The 13,803-nt window shown below is 32.0% G+C and overlaps 1 protein-coding gene across 1 annotated transcript; it reads left to right on the forward strand.

Annotated features, from left to right (window-relative positions):
* The first annotated feature begins 408 nt into the window (after positions 1-408).
* LOC139876978 (cytoplasmic tRNA 2-thiolation protein 2) lies at positions 409-3,966 on the forward strand. Its single transcript, XM_071864385.1, has 7 exons — positions 409-822; positions 1,671-2,025; positions 2,123-2,209; positions 2,311-2,432; positions 2,511-2,589; positions 2,701-3,065; positions 3,594-3,966. Exons 1-7 carry the CDS (start codon positions 497-499, stop codon positions 3,640-3,642), a joined length of 1,383 nt encoding a protein of 460 aa, XP_071720486.1. The 5' UTR covers positions 409-496; the 3' UTR covers positions 3,643-3,966.
* The last annotated feature ends 9,837 nt before the right edge of the window (positions 3,967-13,803 follow it).

The following is a 13,803-nucleotide window of genomic DNA, read 5'->3' on the forward strand; positions in this document are numbered from 1 at the left end:
TATAATAATAATAATAATAATAATAATAATAATAATTTATAGATTACTGTTTATATAAATTTATAAAATAAAAATATAAACATTATAAGTTTTTTTGCGCCAGTGGTCCCTCATTTTTAGTTAAGATATTTTTACGCCGTTGGTCCCTTGTTTTTAGTAAAAAGACGATTTTACCTTCACATGCATTGCACGTGACAGGGTTAACAGACATTTTTAACAGAAATTTGACGGAGGGACTCCAATTGCAAAATTAAAATAATTCAGGGACACTGATTGCCAAATTAAAAATCGAGTGACCAAACTAGCGATTTGTGATATAATAGAGGGACCAACTGAGGAAAAAAAGCCATTTATTTATTATTTATTTTAGTTTGTTCTCGTGGGAAAAAATGAAAGCCTGAAAAGCGCTCATCACTGCTCATATTCCCTCTTTTATAACTACCAAACAAGTCCAAAACCCTAAAACCCTCGTAGAGAAATAAAATCAGATCAGTAAATGGCTTGCAACGGCGGAGGATGTGAATCCGGTTGTTATAAATACACCACCACCACCGATGTAGACCTTAAATCATCCAAGTCAACCGTTGACGATAGCAGCTACGGTGGCAATCACCCGCGCCACCAGACGAATACGACGGTTTGTCTAAAATGCAAAGCAACCGAAGCCACAGTGTTCACCGGCGGAGACGGTGGCGGAAGATTCTGCTCCGATTGTTTCAGGAGTAACCTTTACGGAAAATTCAAACTTGCAGTCACTTCTAATGCCATGATTTCACCAACTGATAAAGTTCTTGTTGCATTCTCCGGTGGCCCTTCCTCTAGGTATTTATTTATTTATTTTTCTACTAAACACAAAATCAATATAACATATCAGTTGCTGGCTTCTGAAGTAAGAGTTAATAACTCATTTTTTCTATATATACACTATTTTGTATATCTTCATGTTATTTGAAGTGCAATCCTATAATGCCCTAAAGTCACATATCAGTTGTTGGCTTCTGAAAGAATGACATCATAATTCATAAGTTGAAGGTTACAAATCATAAATGCTTTAACAAAGTAAACCACTCAAGCTAGCTATCCATATCATACTTGAATATAATGAGGCCTTGGTATGATTTGCTAAAACAGACCTTGGGGTGGAGTAGGTGGTTTAGGCAATCAATTACTGGGAACAAAACCACGACCCGATCACAACCGTGTCTTAGGAGTTGTACGTTGTGGGCTTGTGGCCTATGCATCTTAGTTGTATCGAGTTACTGGTTACATCATTATTTGGTGTGAATAAGGTGTTTATTTAACTACATTGGCATCGAGTGACTTCAACTCAAGCATCTGTGCTCATAATGCACTACAGTCTGCTTCTGTTCTGTTAGACTCTGGTCTCGATTTTGAATCCCTGCAAAAGGATTTAATATCTGTTGCAGTTAGAGTAACATAAAAGCACAACCACAAATTATAAAACGAACATAAAGCTTTTATAGTAATTAAAATTCGTTAAGCTATATTCATCCATATATACTGAGTTTTTGTGCTACGGTAAGCAAAAGAACCTCAAGATATGAAACCTCTCCTCGTATTACTCAACATTTGCTTGCTTGGTTTGTAGAGAGATAAAAATATCATTTTTGTCCTCGATGTGTTTCTCAGAGAGAACAATTATTTTGCAGGGTAACTCTTCAGTTTATATCTGAGATGCAACTTAAAGCCCAGAAAAATTTCGATGCAACTGCAAATAGAGACAGATGTTTACCAGTGTTTGGTGTTGGAGTTGCTTTCATTGATGAGAGTGACGTACATCCCATAAATTCTGTTGTATTGGAGGAAACAGTTGAAGGCATTAAACAAATTGTGTCGAGTTTACCACTACCAACAAAACAGTTACACGTGGCTCCTATCAGAAGCATCTACTCAACAAATACGAGTGATGGAGAAGAATTGTTAAAGAATTTATTGAACACTGTAAGTGATGTCACTGGTAAAGAAGATCTTGTGGCTCATCTATGCATGCTATCCTTGCAAAAGGTTTGTTTTTTCAACAAATATCTCGTTATTGACAATTTAGTTTGCATACATTTTATATTTTACATTTGTATAATTGTATCTACTATCTACTATGTAGATTGCTATTGAGAATGGTTACACCAAACTTATGTTAGGCTCATGCACATCAAGGATAGCTTGCCATGTACTTGCTGCAACAGTTAAGGTGCTCAATTTCTAACTTAATAATTGCACACTATAACTTAAATCTAAATTAATTTGTTACCATATCGTTTTTTTTTTTTTTTTTTTTTTTTTTAAATCAAGGGCCAAGGATACTCATTAGCAGCAGATATACAATATGCTGATGCAAGGTGGGATGTCCCTGTGGTGCTTCCCCTACGTGACTGTCCATTGCAGGAGCTCAAGATCCTTTGCAATCTTGATAAGTTTGTGCATTATTAATAGCTCAACCATATAAAATTTAAATTTGGATTTATGAAACTAATGTCTTATTAACATAGCAGTTTGAAGATTGTGGAGGTTTTCAATGATTTTCATTCCGGCATTAATGGTCTTATCTCATCATTCATGAAAACCTTGCAGGTAAAGAGCAATTTACCATGTACTCTATTAATTTTTTATTTTTTTTTAAATGATTTTGTGTTAACTTTAAATTAATGTACAAGATATACTTTGTTTATATTTCCATTTCAGGAAGAAAATCCTGCTCGAGAGTGCACAATTGTGAGGACAGCTGGGAAGCTTACTCCTTTTCCATTTAATAGGATACCAGAAGCAAATGTAGATGATGACGACCTGGCGTTTCAAAAGCGTCAAAAGAAGTTTAGTTTAAAGCCTATCGAATCTCTCCCCCCAGATTCATTTTGTCCAATTTGCAACAGCCCTATGAGCCATAGTAATAATACTGAACCAAGGTCTGATCTTTTTGGGTCTGCATGCTGTTCTAGTTGCCAATATCAGATAATTCCAAATGAAATGTCGTCGATAGACAAATTCTATTCTTTCTTACCAGAATCTATCATTGCCCGAGCGAAAAAGGGGAACCAAAACTGGATAAGGTGAGACCCATGTGGTAACTTCACCCTTACGTACAATTCTGCTTTAATGACAGAAACATATAATTGTTTCTGTAAGTTCTGGACTTTTTACATAGCAGCAATGATACATTTAGATTATTATAAACTAAGTAGAGGTTGCAAAATAGGATTAGGAAGGAGAGCAGGTTGGATAACCAGTCAAACCAGGTCAAATCCTAAGCACAGGGTCTAAAGTTACACTAGTTATATCATTCCAATGTTAGGCCACGTATATAAATAATGTAGTTGTGAATAGATACATTACAGAACAAAAATTAAACGTGGGACTCATGCTGGATTTTGCATTATCATCTCACATCATGAAATGGTCAGTTTGATGGTAAAACAAGGGCTTAGTAGCCCTATTCTGGAGGCGCTTTACACTTCTTGAGTAACGATTCAATTTTTTTATGAATGTTTTAGTTCTCAAATCACACTTGTAAGAAGCGTGTTCCAAGTAGATGTTTATGGTATAATTAGTTAATTTCAAGATATCAACAATCTTTTCAGGGAGAGGATACAAGATTGTCTGCTTTTAGATGAAGATGATGAAGTTTGAGCCTCCTGTATTAGCCAATGTGGAGAAGTTGACCTCAAGTGAATCACCGATCTATAACTCAAAATTTTATGTTTTGCTGTTGATTAGTAAATCTGTTTAGCATGCAAGTTATTACAACTGAAAATTGGTTGCAAAGAAAGTTGATGCAGCATCAAAATTTAGATGTTTGATGAGAAGCAGAGTCTTCAGTACCAGCTTATCGTCATTGCAACGATTTTGTTTGACATGATTTTATTGACTCGTATCTGCTTATGTTATTTTTATAATATAGAAAATAGAAAAAAACTTGTAGATGATTGCACTTTCCTTTCTAACTTCATAATGATGATATCATCTTTCTTTTGAAGAAAGAGCTTTAGTAATTTCTAATGTAGTTTAGGTAGATTTAAATAAGTAGTTAATATGGAGTATTAATTATAAATTAGAACCGTTGGTTTTGTTACCTTCATCTAAAAGGAATTATTGAATGTCTTTATGTGTCTCTGATTGATTGCTGATTTTGGGATTAACCAAAACTGCTAAAAATTATTCAAATATATTCAGATCTATAACTGAATCACACATGTATACAGTTAAAACACATGTATGTGACTAACACTAACAATTAGGGGTAGTGAACTAGTGATATTACACTAAAGTTTTTAATACAAAAACAAATAAAGGATGCATATTGGATTTATCAAAAACTTGGTTGAATTTATCACCACCCAAGGATTAGTTTGTAGTTGCTTTCATATATGAGGGTTTGATTTTGATGTACAGGAGGTTAGCATTCAGCATGTTTGGTAAAGTGGCCAAGTGCATGTGAAATGATCATTTAAGTGCCCACAAGACTAAAAAAGGTTGGAATCAGAGTTAATAATCGATTAATTAATTAAAATATATAAATACATTAACCAACTAGAATTTATGATCTGCAAAGAAAAGTAAATTTCATGATTAATGTATGTGCTAGTTTCTTACTCTTATATACTTAAAAGATAAATAAATACTACTATTAATTGACTAATTGTACAAGGTAATGTGGTTATCATTCTGTAAATCTTTATGTTATGAATTGATGAGTGGAGAGCCTCGCGTTGCGTCGGATTTCTTAATTATTGACAGTTTGTGAAATAATATTAATAACATCTTTTGAATCAGATCGAATCGGATGGATAATGTTTAATAGGTTTTTTTATTGTGATAGATATATATGTGTGAAGAATGGATTTTTCGATCTAAAGCTCTTAGATCTATCCTTAAAAATTATAGCATGCATTGTTTTATTGTACTTTGTGAAACTATTCATTGACTATTGATAACCAACTCTCTCACTAACAGGTAAAAGGTTTTTTATGTTCGAGTTATTCTAGAGGACGAGTAATTCAAACTCATACTATGATGTACGCAACTCATCAGGATTACTCTCTGACTGTTTTCAACTCATCCTTGGTCATTACTAAATATTCGTCCGAGACACGATTCAAACCTGAAACAAACTCACAACTCACTCAACAGATTTCATAAATATTGTCCTAAAGCTGTGATTAGACAACTCTTTATTTAATATTATAGTTTAGCTTATTTAAGATTAATATGCAAACCATTATATAAGTTATAAATTTTATCCTAATATTTATATTTAAAAATGCTAAGGAGCACTAATAAAAAAATGATATGTTTGTTGGTAGGTTGCTTTTTTGCTTTCGTGTGAGACGGTTTCATGTCGATTATTGTATCTTATTTTTCGAAGAGCTTTTTCATCTTAGTGAAAGGTTTATAGGTTCTATATATGTTTTTCAATTTTAGCGAAAAAAAAAAAAAGATTTAACAAACAAGAAACTCACTGTTTTTGACTTTGTAATTGAAAGATATGAGACGTTCGTTAGCCGTTGTGGTTAAAGATAACAGGTGTGATTGATGGTCACAAGTCCAAGAAAATGGATTGGGTTTAGTTATTTGAACAGAGGACCCTGCCACTGCCTTCTTTTTCACATGAAAACCACATCCTCATTTCTTTCCCACATACTAAAATTTAATCTATCTATCTATTTTATACGAAAAAAAACACAAAAAACCAAAAAAAAAAAAAAAAAAAAAAATTTGTTTGTTTGTAAAGTAATTTATATTTATATTAACCAATAACATCCACACACCGATGCGTAGAGTGTGTGCTCGTAGTGCAATTATCTATGACGTGTATAGAGTGTGTGCTCTTAGTGCTAAGCTTTATTTCAACTTTTAAATTTATATTATCTTAATTATATTTCACTTTAAAACCGTTACGAGCAACAAAACTCGATCAATGTAGTATAGCAATTAGTAAGTTAAAGATCGTTTCAAGAGACGCGAAGTTTTAAAAGTCGTTATTTATCTTTAGTCTATCTCTTATGAAAGAAATAGAAGTATTTATATTATGTGTTTACTTAATTATTGAACTGTTATCTCTTAGAAAAGAAACAGTTCTAAGGTATATTTGATCAAGACTTTTTATGAGACTATCTAATTAAAGATAGAATGAAGAATTAATAAAATTCAAATAATATTAAAAAGTGGTTAGCTAGACTTAAGAATCATTAAGGATTATTTTAGTACTTAATAGGTTTCAACTTATATTGATAATCAATAAAAATAACAATTAAATACCGATTGTTATTCCTATAAGCATAGTGAAATCAATTATCACGTAAATTCAATCATTAGGACTTAATAATAGTTTACTTATGATGAGGCAAACCTATCAATTAAGTGGACATACAAAGTTAATATCTTGATTTTATAGAGTTCATATAATTGCATAATATGTTAGCTCTTTTCACATTATTTTTTCCTCTTTTATTTATGTTCTAATATGTTTCGGTTCGCTGTGTGTTTGAACCGTTTGGTATTTGTCGTGTTAGTTTGTTTAGTAGGTTCTATATTGTTGCGTTTCCTTTTTTGGTTTGTTGGTTCTTGTTAAGTTGATATATGTTTTGGTTAGGCTTGGTCGTTGTTAGCTTCTTTCGTTTGGTAGTCCGTTTTTCTAATTTTGAGCCTTTCGGCTCCACGCTTGTAATTCTGTTGGCCTCTTTCATCTTTCGATGAAATAACTTTAGTTATATAGTTTTCATTTTTTGACAAAAATAAAATAAATAAATATAATTGCATATCAAATGTCATCTCAGTTTTGTGATGAGAACTAAGAAAGCATTCAATCAGACTGACAAAAAGATAAGCTAATAAATCTAATCAGATTCAATATTAGTGATGTGCTAATATTTAGTCTTAATGGGATTCTCGTGTAATTGAACATACAAACTCACAAAAACAAAGGTTCTTTCAATCAAGCCTAATAATTTAATTACTATATAAGTGTAATTAGTAATTTTCCATAAATTACTACTATTAACTCTTGACTAAATTTCATACAATTTAAACACTTTTTCATTTGCGATAATAATCTTGAACTTGGATAAATCAAGTAAACAAATAACTTAAATTAATGTTGTGTTAACCTAAGCATCTACTCACTTATTATTAAGCATTGAATCAAGTCTTAAATCATAGCAGCAATAAACAGATTCATACAATCACAAAAACCATATTCCAAGAGTTCCAGAAAAACCAGAAACTGCCAAAATCTTCAAGCATAGCCCACGGCTGGTTGGACTATAGTCGGCGGATATAGAGACAAGAGTTGGCGGCTTCACCACTTTTAATCCAAAAATCAACTTTCGTCCAATTAACCACCATGAACGTTTAGTTCATAGTTGGTGACGAATAAAAATAATTAAAGAGATAATTAAACATAAAGCAAGACATAATTAAATATTTGAAAGAATGTAAAAGTAAATTGTACCTTGATAAAAAAAAAAAAACTTGAATTGATTTGCAAAGAACTTGATTACAACTTGAAAGAAAACCTAGTTTACTAACTAATTCGTAGCTTTTCGTAGCCGGCGGCTCTGAGAGTTAGTTAATCTCATCTGCACGTTCAACTTTTTATTCAAGCGCAAGTAATCTCTTTTATGAGAACATAATCGGCGACTCTTGGTGGTATAGCCAGTGGCTCCAATGTTTGAAATCTGATAAAGATCTGTTTCCTTATTTATCTCTAACTTGGGTTTCACGAACAAGAAGCTGCTTAAACTAACCGGTGGCTTTAATACTTTCGCCGACGGTTCCCTTGATTTTTACTTGTTTTTCAAGTTCTTCGATTTATGTCTTGATTTTATGGAACATTCTGGAATTCTACACTCCAGCCGGCGGCTTCTTTAATCCCAGCCGGCTTTGAGCATTTTCTGCATTTTTTCCTGTTTTTGTCCTGTTTAACACATTTGATAAACTAAAACGTGAAAAATAACTTTTTACATAAAATATTAACAATTTAGATAATAACTTAAGTAAAATGACGATTAAATACCAAGATAACGCCTTGAAATGATTATAAAGATATGTATAATTTAGGCGTTATCAATCTACCTGAAATGCGATCATTATTACCTCTTATTCTTACCCTTTTGAGCTTGTTCCTTCAAATAAATATGCTAGTTAGCCTGAAAGTGATCATCCTTAAAACATGTGAAACATGACCGAGAATTGTTACTATTACACTCAGCGGCTCGATGCCCAAACCTTCCACAAGAAAAACACACATTCACTCCCGCTTTACACTCCGTCGGATGTCTCCTTCCACACTTGCTGCATAACGGAGAATCTTACAACACACTATTAGTTGGAGAAAGGGGCTGATTTTGAATTTGATTTCTTAGGCGACCTTTAGTTGGGTTAAAACGTCGAACTCCACCTGAACCGTCTAAGAACCATCAGCTTTTCGTTCAGAATGTAGTGTAGAAAATAAAAGAATATTTCAAATGCCACTTCTTCCCGTCACATCCGTCTTCAGGACAATCTAGTAAAGTCACAGGAAATAATTTTCTATTGACTAAGAAAAATTTATAATATTCTTCACCTGACAAAAACCATATACTATTTGTACTCCGTATTATTAACTCCTGTACCGAGTAAAGAGAAAATCCATGAACAGTAATCCCCATGTGCTTAAGAAACTTGTAATCTTTGCTTAAATAAGTGTATCATCAAGAGCACTCTTTACAAATCAACTTGGGGTTATTCAATATGCGTTTATATTCCTCTTTAAAAATACAAAGATATCATGTATTGTTTTTTGGCCCAACTTATTGTTTCACTTAGTTGATCTTTATTAACTCCTTTACTAAAAGAAAAAACTAATGAGTTGGATCTTTATTTATCTAATTTCATGTTTTTTATCCAATATATACATATATATATATATATATATACATATACATATATATAGGGGCAGGATCAATGGGGAAGTAACCAATCGGGGGGAAGTGGGGGGAAGCAAAACTTTTTTTTTTTCGTTTTTTTTGAATTTTTTTTTCCGGCATCAAGATCACAAGAAAATATGAACATTTAGAAGAGACACTTCGTGATGAATGTTATTATTTAGGCGGGAAAAAGATCGACAAAAATAACATTCAACGTAATATTGTTCGTGAAGAATATGAACGTTTTTTTCTTCATGTTTTGTGAAGTAAAATTTAGCTCGATTTAGAGTTTAGGGTTTAGGGTTTAGGGTTTGGTGTTTTGGGTTTATTCCATAAACCCAAAACACCAAACCCTAAACCCTAAACCCTAAACTCTAAACCGTTCGTGTTAAAAACTCAATCTAAATCCTAAATCTAAACCCTAAATCTAAACCCTAAACCCTAAATTTCTAAACCCTAATATCTAAACCCTAATATCTAAATCCTAATATCTAAACCCCAATAGCTAAAACTTCAAAATACGCTCGAAAAACACGATAATTGTTATATATTACTTCTTCGAGCGTTTTCCCGCCAAAATAAAAACATTTATCACAAAGTGTCTCTACTAAATGTTCATATTTTCATCTCATCTATAATGTTCGTGAACAAAGTTTTTTCAAAAAACGAAAAAAAAAAATTTGCTTCCCCCCGAATGGTTACTTCCCTCTTGATCCTACCACTATATATATATATATATATATATATATATATATATATATTAATATGAATTTTTATCCATAACTAATAGTGTTTAATTTCAAAATAACTAATGACTTTGCTTTTGCTATATATATATATATATATATATATATATATATATATATATATATATATATATATATATATATATATATATATATATATATATCCATAACTAATAGTGTTTAATTTCAAAATAACTAATGACTTTGCTTTTGCTTTAATATTTTATGGAATTATATAACAAAATTATTAACTCATCGGTTTTGACTATTTGTTATATTTTTATGATATGTCAGATCATGTTGAGATTAGAAGAAAAGACAAGTTAGAATGAGATTCGGTAAGAGTGAAGGAGACTCGGTATGAGAGAGAATCAATAAGATTTACATTTCACAGCTTCTAGAACTTGTTTACAATGCAATGGCTATCTAATTAGGACTACTTAGGTTTCTTATATAGCCCTCTTTTAAGGAACCTTCATTTAAGCATGTTTCACATTAACACTATACAACTTCGGGGTCCTAACAATCTCCCCCTTAGTGTTAAATGTGAATTTTTTACAATATAATCCTATTTAAAACATCTAAAGGAACTTTGTTCCTCTGAAGTGAACTTTGGATTTGAATCCCTTGATATTCGCATATCTTCGTATGTTCACTCTTGTTTTGAGACGACTCTTTAGTCTCGTAAGAATGTATTTGACAATCTCATTATCTTCAGTTGAATAGCGGTTATTGATCAATCTCCATCTTAAGTATTTGAAAGCATACATCAACGTTCCGTCTGAGTATCTTCTGAAATCTGAGACTCTGATGAAGACCTTTATATAGTGAGAATTGACAAATGCAAACCCATACGGACAATCACTTACTTCAAGTAAGGACATGTATCTTAGCTCTTCAATCACTTGATTTTGCGGTTTGATTCCAAGCTTTTTGTGTCCAGATTCTAACCCCATTTGAAAGTCGTGAACAGGCATCCATCTCATTGAGTCAAGAATAAATCTGTAGACCGCCTTCATCGCAGTAGCATGATAAACTGTTGCAGATTCATTCAAGTCTATCAAGTAATTGTAGATGAAAATAATGTCGTCCATCTTCAGTTTATCAAAATCCGCTTCAGAGAACTGATAATCCTCATCATCCATTCTTGTCACTTGAAATAATGGCATCTTCACTCCATCCTTGTTAATCATCAAAACTTTATTAATGCTTTTAATCTCCGAGTTCCGCTGTTCTTGAAGTTTCTCTATTCAATTTGAATTTGTCGCGAACACTCAGATAAGCTTTGAGATATTCCGGATTCTTATGATATTTCCATGCCCCCAGAACACTCATTGATGTAGAAAGGACAAGATCAGAATCACCATAGATTCTATAAGCTTGTTGTTCAATGAATGGTGAACAAAGAATCATCTTCTCTTCATCCTCACTAAGTTGGAAATCAGCATCACGCTCAAGAACAATCTCTGCAATTTGAAATGGAACATTTAGATCAGGAGGAGTCGTAGTATCTTCCTTGCCATTAGAGAAAATCTCCTTTTCAAAGTGTATTCTAAATTCATCGGTTGGAGATGTCAAGTTAACAAATTGATGTTCATTAAATTCATTGGCAACACTCGACGACCCCTTCAAAATATTTTCAATATTATCAAAATTTTGATTGTCCTCTTGAGCTGTCATATTCTCAGTTTGATCAGCTGAATCCATAATCATTAGCATCCCTGAGTCACCATTTTCTATGACCTCGCGATTCATCTAGAAAACTCTCACCTTGAATTTCCTCAATTTCATCACTTTCAGAATCAGATATATCGACAACATCGTGATCCTTATGTTGACTAGATGAACCAGCTTCATGAGTTGATCTTTGAAAACCACTGGACCGATAACCACATTGTCTATTCTCCCCCTCATGAAGATTGTCGGGATCGAAATCATCATGGTCATGCATGTGAATTGGTCCAGGTGACTTACATGGAGATAAAGGATATACTACTCTTGCTTGCTCAAGATAAATCATCATAGTTTCACGAACTTCATCAAGATCAGTTCGTTTAGCAAACTCAGCAAGATATAGTTCCTCCACCTCATTGTCAGAGAGATATCTAAATCCATATCTATTTGAAATCCAAGAAGGTGACCCAGTTGGTGAAACAACAGTGTAAACATGAACAACATCAGCAGCAGCATCGGTTGGAGGCGATGTCGGTGGAAGTGTGTGAGTTGCCGTGTGTAGTGACCCGAACTTTTCCATGTTTATATATATATTAAATGAAATTGTTATTTACATGATTAAGTGTTTCCAACATGTTAAGCAATCAAACTTGTTAAGACTTGATTAATTGAAATATGTTTCATATAGACAATTGAACACTCAAGTTGACCGGTGATTCACGAACGTTAAAACTTGTAAAAACTATATGATGACATATATATGGATATATATATATATAGTTAACATGATACTATGATAAGTAAACATATCATTAAGTATATTAACAATGAACTACATATGTAAAAACAAGACTACTAACTTAATGATTTTTAAACGAGACATATATGTAACGATTATCGTTGTAAAGACACATAATGTATATATATATATATATATATATATATATATATATATCATATTAAGAGATATTCATACATGATAATATCATGATAATATAATAATTTAAAATCTCATTTGATATTATAAACATTGGGTTAACAACATTTAACAAGATCGTTAACCTAAAGGTTTCAAAACAACACTTACATGTAACGACTAACGATAACTTAACGACTCAGTTAAAATGTATATACATGTAGTGTTTTAATATGTATTTATACACTTTTGAAAGACTTCAATACACTTATCAAAATACTTCTACTTAACAAAAATGCTTACAATTACATCCTCGTTCAGTTTCATCAACAATTCTACTCGTATGCACCCGTATTCGTACTCGTACAATACACAGCTTTTAGATGTATGTACTATTGGTATATACACTCCAATGATCAGCTCTTAGTAGCCCATGTGAGTCACCTAAAACATGTGGGAACCATCATTTGGCAACTAGCATGAAATATCTCATAAAATTACAAAAATATGAGTAATCATTCATGACTTATTTACATGAAAACAAAATTACATATCCTTTATATCTAATCCATACACCAACGACCAAAAACACCTACAAACACTTTCATTCTTCAATTTTCTTCATCTAATTGATCTCTCTCAAGTTCTATCTTCAAGTTCTAAGTGTTCTTCATAAATTCCAAAAGTTCTAGTTTCATAAAATTAAGAATACTTTCAAGTTTGCTAGCTCACTTCCAATCTTGTAAGGTGATCATCCAACCTCAAGAAATCTTTGTTTCTTACAGTAGGTTATCATTCTAATACAAGGTAATAATCATATTCAAACTTTGGTTCAATTTCTATAACTATAACAATCTTATTTTAAGTGATGATCTTACTTGAACTTGTTTTCGTGTCATGATTCTGCTTCAAGAACTTCGAGCCATCCAAGGATCCGTTGAAGCTAAATCCATTTTTATCTTTTCCAGTAGATTTATCCAAGGAACTTAAGGTAGTAATGATGTTTATAACATCATTCGATTCATACATATAAAGCTATCTTATTCGAAGGTTTAAACTTGTAATCACTAGAACATAGTTTAGTTAATTCTAAACTTGTTCGCAAACAAAAGTTAATCCTTCTAAATTGACTTTTAAAATCAACTAAACACATGTTCTATATCTATATGATATGCTAACTTAATGATTTAAAACCTGGAAACACGAAAAACACCGTAAAACCGGATTTACGCCGTCGTAGTAACACCGCGGGCTGTTTTGGGTTAGTTAATTAAAAACTATGATAAACTTTGATTTAAAAGTTGTTATTCTGAGAAAATAATTTTTATTATAAACATGAAACTATATCCAAAAATTATGGTTAAACTCAAAGTGGAAGTATGTTTTCTAAAATGGTCATCTAGACGTCGTTCTTTCGACTGAAATGACTACCTTTACAAAAACGACTTGTAACTTATTTTTCCGACTATAAACCTATACTTTTTATGTTTATATTTATAAAATAGAGTTCAATATGAAACCATAGCAATTTGATTCACTCAAAACGGAT

The sequence above is a fragment of the Rutidosis leptorrhynchoides genome, chromosome 1 (assembly GCF_046630445.1).
Source record: "Rutidosis leptorrhynchoides isolate AG116_Rl617_1_P2 chromosome 1, CSIRO_AGI_Rlap_v1, whole genome shotgun sequence".
NCBI classification, from domain to species: domain Eukaryota; kingdom Viridiplantae; phylum Streptophyta; class Magnoliopsida; order Asterales; family Asteraceae; genus Rutidosis; species Rutidosis leptorrhynchoides.